Source organism: Lactuca virosa, chromosome 3, assembly GCF_052849685.1.
Source record: "Lactuca virosa cultivar CGN04683 chromosome 3, Lactuca_virosa_CGN04683_v6, whole genome shotgun sequence".
NCBI classification, from domain to species: Eukaryota; Viridiplantae; Streptophyta; class Magnoliopsida; order Asterales; family Asteraceae; genus Lactuca; species Lactuca virosa.
The window spans coordinates 63609894-63615818 of record NC_136428.1 but is presented as its reverse complement, the minus strand read 5'-3'; the positions used below and the strand labels follow the sequence as shown (position 1 = coordinate 63615818).

Below are 5925 nucleotides of genomic sequence, written 5' to 3'. Positions count from 1 at the left end.
TGTACAAAAACAACAAGAATTTATATTGCAACAAAAAAAAATATTAATGACTAAATGTGCAAAAAAATATTAAGGACTAAATGTGTACAAAGTGAGGAATATATAACCCTATTAAGTCATTTTTTCTGACTTAGCTGGAGTAGCCGGTCATAATACTAAATGTGTACTGTTAGGCTGGACGGTATGGTAAAGGACATACTGGCGGTAAGCCTACGTTTCCAATTTCACCGGCGGTAAACACCGCGCCCTTCATTCATTTTCACCGCCGGTATAGTACCGGCGGTAGTATTTCACCGACGACAAAATCAAATTTGTTTGGGTTTTGTCGATGGTAATGCTAAACACCACACCATTACCATTTGTAAAAATTGCATATATGTCACTTTCATCCTACGTGTCCACCGGTGAAAATTTTAGCACACCGCTCAGCCTTAGACAAATTGAAGGGCAAATATGAACGAAAAAACTCAAGTGATCAAATATATACAAATTAAAAAGTATATTACATTTTTAAGTGATTACGATATAGAAGGCGTTCCAAAAAAAAAATTTTAATAATAAATTAATAGTAAAAACTAATAAAATTAAAGAAACAACTTTTTCAAAATTTCTCACTAAAAGAACTTAGATATTCTTCTTTAGTCTAGGGGCCTTTTAGTCAATAGAGTTTTCACATTCATTCACCAATGGATGTCTAACATGTGTCACACATCATCATCAACATCAACACTACCATTCAAGTCGATGGCTCAATCTTGAAAACTAGATAACCTGTTTTTCGTGTTTTTCTCTTTGAACCAAAAAAATAGAAAATAAATAAATAAAAGGCATGAATCTACGACCCTTCCCTGACCGGAAAATCTTCATCGCATTCTCCCTCCTTGCTCTCATCGGCGGCGGCCTTGTAGTTTTCTCCTTCATCGGCGATGGTACCAGCCAACTCATCTGCACCGGAGCCTTCGACAACTTCCAATCCTCGGCGGCTTCGATGCAACTCCGGGCAATCCTCCACTACGCCACGTCCAAAACCGTCCCTCAACAATCGCTCGACGAGATCTCCATCTCCTTCAACGTTCTCAAATCCATCTCCCCTTGCAATTTCCTCGTTTTTGGCCTCGGTCACGATTCCCTGATGTGGGCGTCGTTTAACCCCGGCGGCGTAACTTTATTTCTCGAAGAAGATCCGAAATGGGTCCAAGCCGTTCTCAAAGACGCACCGGATCTCAAAGCGGTGAACGTTAAGTACCGGACACAGCTCTCTCAGGCCGACGACCTTATGAAAACGTATCGGTCGGAACCGGAATGTTCTCCAACCAAATCGTACATCCGGGGCAACACGCGGTGTCGGTTAGCTCTTACGGGTTTGCCCGACGCGGTGTATGATAAGGAGTGGGATATCATCATGATCGATGCTCCGAGGGGTTGGTTTGCTGAGGCGCCCGGTAGGATGGGGGCGATTTACTCCGCCGCTGTCATGGCGAGAAACAGGAAAAAGCCCGGCGTGACGCACGTGTTTTTGCACGATGTTGATCGGAAGGTCGAGAAGGCTTATGCAGAAGAGTTTTTGTGTCGGAAGAATAGGAAGGATGGTACCGGACGGTTATGGCATTTTGAGATTCCGCCGGCGTGGAATGTTACCGACGGGAAGGGCGGCACTAGTTTTTGCTAGGACGATGAACCACCGTAGCGTTGGTGGTGTGGCTTTTTAGTCTTTTTAGTATATTATCTTTCTATACAATCATGAGTCATATGTTCTAAACTCTTTTTCTTTTTATTTTTGGTATGATTAAAATATCGTTGCTATATGTTATCTTGTGGTTCGATTTATCATCTACTCTTTGCAAGGGTTTTGATTACATATTGAGACAACCATTTGCCCACATAAATATACAATCTGTTAAGATTTAAGAACCCAAAGGAACAACTTTTATATGAGTAGTTGTAAAAAATCGAAGCTCAGATGTATTCTGAGAACCCATTAGGTGATATTTTGGGTTTTTAGGTTGATAGGAATATTATGTTAGATAGAAAGTTGGGTCGCATATATATATTTCTAAAGATTGTGTTGGTTGAAGCAAAACAGATATAAGTATTTATTTTATTTTACTTTCGGATGAAAATGCAAAGAAAATTGAAGAAGGGGGTAGAAAGTTAAAGAAAATTGAAAGTTGGGAACACTAGCGGGCGAATGTAACCTATAGAAGATTTCCAGGTACCTGTTTTGAAAGTTTTCCAATTGAAAGAGATGAAACGGAAACGTGCGGCATTTGATTTTGGGATCTAAATTCTCCAACGATTTGCGTTTCCCATTTTTATATTCTAAACCGCTCATTTCTCTGGTTTCCGATCCAACCGGTTCGATCCACCAATTCAAACCGGTTTTTAAAACACTGCAAAATTTTGTGACTTTTGAGTAAATTTTCAACAAGATCCTATAGGTCTATGAAACATACAAATTCACGGCAATGGGAAAAAAGTTGCTTAAATAAATTTACAATAAATAAATAAATACGAAATATTTTACAAAAGAAAATTGTAATAAAATTTATTCATATATTTTAACTTTTGGTTAATCATTTGCAAACTTTCGTTTAATTTTTAAAGTACCTTCATGTTTTAAATAGTTAAAAAGAATGAGTGTTTGTTCTTCATTGCATGGAATGTGTTTTACAATGATTGTGAATCACGTGCCAGGAAGAAAATCACAACGATGATTCAGTACAGTAAGAATGTCTTGAGGTGTACCTGATTATTTCCCATCCTATGAAAATATTAGCCTTGTCAATTTTGTTTTATAAGTCATTAACTATTTTTGTTTGTACAATCAACAGTTCAACACCTCCTTAATTTTCTTGACTTATGTTTAAAAAATATTATCCCTTTTAATTAAATATCTGTCACGTGTAACTCTTAGAGATTGATTTTTTGACCCATTTCTTCATCTCCATAAACTGAACCCATATAATATAATCAATAACTTCTAAATTCATAATTCAAACAATACTTGCGCTATTACACCACAACCTAATCTGCTAATCCATGAATTACACAATCATTTTCGTTTACAAATGTTTGATAATATGAACAATACACCAGATGATTGGTGTTGTTGTATATACACCACCTACAGAAAGTATCTCATTCGATCATCTCTCCTCATAGCATAGTATACAGCTTGAACCTTGAAAAAATCACCAACTATATAAATAAAAAATCTGAAACCTTTTTTTTTTCCCTTCAAAAAGGAAATATTGACCTATAATGATTACTAACCTGCTTGCTAGAAACAATCTGAACAGGTCCAATGTTTACAGACACATATTTCCCACCTGATGATAATTTCTGCTTCACCCGGCCCTATAAAAATGAATTTTGAAAGTACGTTCAAAATCAGGAATTCAACAAAAATATGATCCTTTTATCCAAGAAGAAGTTAGAATTACCTGTGGGATTGGATGTTGAATTACAGACTCAACAGCAACAATCATGGATTGCACAAAATCATCTCCTCCTGATCCAATGGCTGTAAATCCTCGAGCAGCTGGGTATATGTTTAGCTATATCATTTAATTTCAGAAATTATAAGCAACTGAGGTAGAAACTCCATGTTTTGAAAGAAAAAAAAATGAGAAGAAATATACCATTTTATTCAGACTGAGAGACTCATAGGTGGAGTCATTGGTGATCGTTCCTCCAAGAACCATGTTAGTAGTTTTTCCTACTCTTCCTTTAGCCTTTGAAAGTTCTGAATCATATTTTTAATTGTTAGTTTTGCTAGATACGACACCATTACTACAAAAATGTAACATGCCCAGATACTTTGTATAATCTCATAAACTGTAAATCCTTAATGATGATCATGAACATCAAAAAACAACATAAATTGATACATAAACAAACAGTTTTATGGTCTGTGAATTGTGATCTTCAGCATTTAGACAGTCGTATGTGAATTAGGATTCCATGGTAACTGAAAGAATAAGAAGCAATAAAAGTTAAGAACACTGAATACCCCCTTTCTGTTTTATACAATAAGACCTAAATTTTGATTGTTCATACAAAAATTGATTTGAATTTCTTACAAATTCATTAAAATCTCTGGATCCTAAAATGATTGATCGTCGTATTTCCAAATGAAGAATTCAGATTCTTTATTTCACTCCCCACCAAAACATATGCACCACTCAAACAAAAAAGAAAAACAGAAACAGTTTGCTGTAAATTGATTGACCTGAAATGGCCTTGAGAATAGCTTCTTGAGGGGGCTCCTGTTCATTCTCCATAGATGAAGATGATGGGTTTTCGTTATGAGAGCAATTGAGCTGATGATAACCTCGTCTTCGGAAATTGAAATCGCGAACCCTCGTTGCGATTCGACAGCCACATCGTAAGTTGGGGGAAACCGAAGGTAACGAACAGGAGGTGTAATTGAGGGACGATCGCCATGGCTCGGGGAGAATTAGAGAGCTGAACACTGCTAGACACCCCATTTTATAATCGATTTGATTAAAATCTAGAATTTGATTGAAGTTTTATGCATCCAAGAAAGGAGGAAATATTTTGGAAGCAATTTTGTTTGGATGTTTGTATAGCGCGATAACCTGTCCTTCGCTCCCTCCGTTTAGTGTTGATAATAAATGTGGTGTCATATTGACGTTATTGCCCTATCAGCCACTGGTAAAAAATAATTTTTTTCGTACAAAACAATTTATATGTTATGAAATTATATAATACAAAACTTAACGGTATAAATTATTATATATAGAAAAAAATTGATATGTATGAATGAATCCAGGTTGTCAAGATCGGGATCGTAGGATCGTTTTTGGGTTTGCAAGATCGAGATCGTAAGATCGGGATCAGGATCTTAAGATCCTACAAAATAAAACATAATTTTAATTTATAATTTTTAAACATGAAAAATATTTCAAACATTTAATTTTTCGTTCAAAAGTTATAAAAACTTCAAAATATTAGTCATAAGTCACAACATAAAATTATAAATGGTAAATTGGTAAAGGGTAAAAGACATAAACTGGTAAAAATAATTTTCATTTGCAAAAAAAAAAAGGAAAATCAAAAGAAGGTAGGATCTCTATCCTACGATCCTACATGCGATCCTACCTCAAATATGATCATTTTCCGATCCAGATCGTTTTTCATACCTAGGATCATAGGATCGTACGATCATACGATCAGGATCGCGATTTTGACAACCATGAAATAAACGCCCTAAAGATATGTTTGTTTTTAAAAACTTCTATGGGTTTCTAATTTAATTTTAATAAAGAAAATGAACTAAATAACTTTTTTTTTTAAAATTGAATATTTAAAACATTTATTTAAAAAAAAACCTTGACTCAAACTATTTTAAATAGTTTTTCCGAACTTTTTTATTACTTTTTATATTTTATAATTTTCAAAATCTAACAAGACAAAACTGTAAAAATAATACATGCGGTTTATCATTTTCTTTTAATGATATCCAAATCTTTGAAATTTTGTAACAACAGTCATTTTCATTTAGTTTTATTGTGGAATCGGTTTTGCGAAAATTAAAAAAAAATTTAGAACTTATTATTTAGTTTTTACATTTTCTTCAATATATTTTAGTATTTATTAATTTCAAAATACTAATCGGTTCATAACCCTTATTACAATTTTTAGCGAACAATTTTCCACAACCGTCTGTTTGTGTTGCCAAATATACCCTTGCTTTTTGAGGTGATTAAATTTGAGTTTCAAAAAAAAAAAAAAAAAAACATTTTTGGTAAAAAAGTATTTATTAGTTTATCCAGTAGCAAAATAAAATTTTTAAAAAAAATTGTTTGAATTAACTTATGTGTCGACAAAATGTCATAAACCAATAAACACTTTTTGTAGTGTTTGACAAAACCTACTTAAATATATAACATGATAATACAA

General features: G+C 34.1%; 2 protein-coding genes across 2 annotated transcripts; one reads left to right on the top strand and one right to left on the bottom strand.

Annotated features, from left to right (window-relative positions):
- The first annotated feature begins 743 nt into the window (after positions 1-743).
- LOC145165856 (arabinogalactan O-methyltransferase 1-like) lies at positions 744-1805 on the top strand. The gene has a single exon (XM_079084764.1). The coding sequence runs from the start codon at positions 830-832 to the stop codon at positions 1667-1669; it is 840 nt and encodes a 279-aa protein (XP_078940890.1). The 5' UTR covers positions 744-829; the 3' UTR covers positions 1670-1805.
- A 1157-nt stretch (positions 1806-2962) lies between these two features.
- LOC145165855 (uncharacterized) lies at positions 2963-4621 on the bottom strand. The gene is made up of 5 exons (XM_079084763.1): positions 4232-4621; positions 3642-3745; positions 3444-3557; positions 3274-3357; positions 2963-3181 (listed from the first exon to the last, which is right to left on the bottom strand). Exons 1-5 carry the CDS (start codon positions 4488-4490, stop codon positions 3125-3127), a joined length of 618 nt encoding a protein of 205 aa, XP_078940889.1. The 5' UTR covers positions 4491-4621; the 3' UTR covers positions 2963-3124.
- Between the last annotated feature and the right edge of the window lie 1304 nt (positions 4622-5925).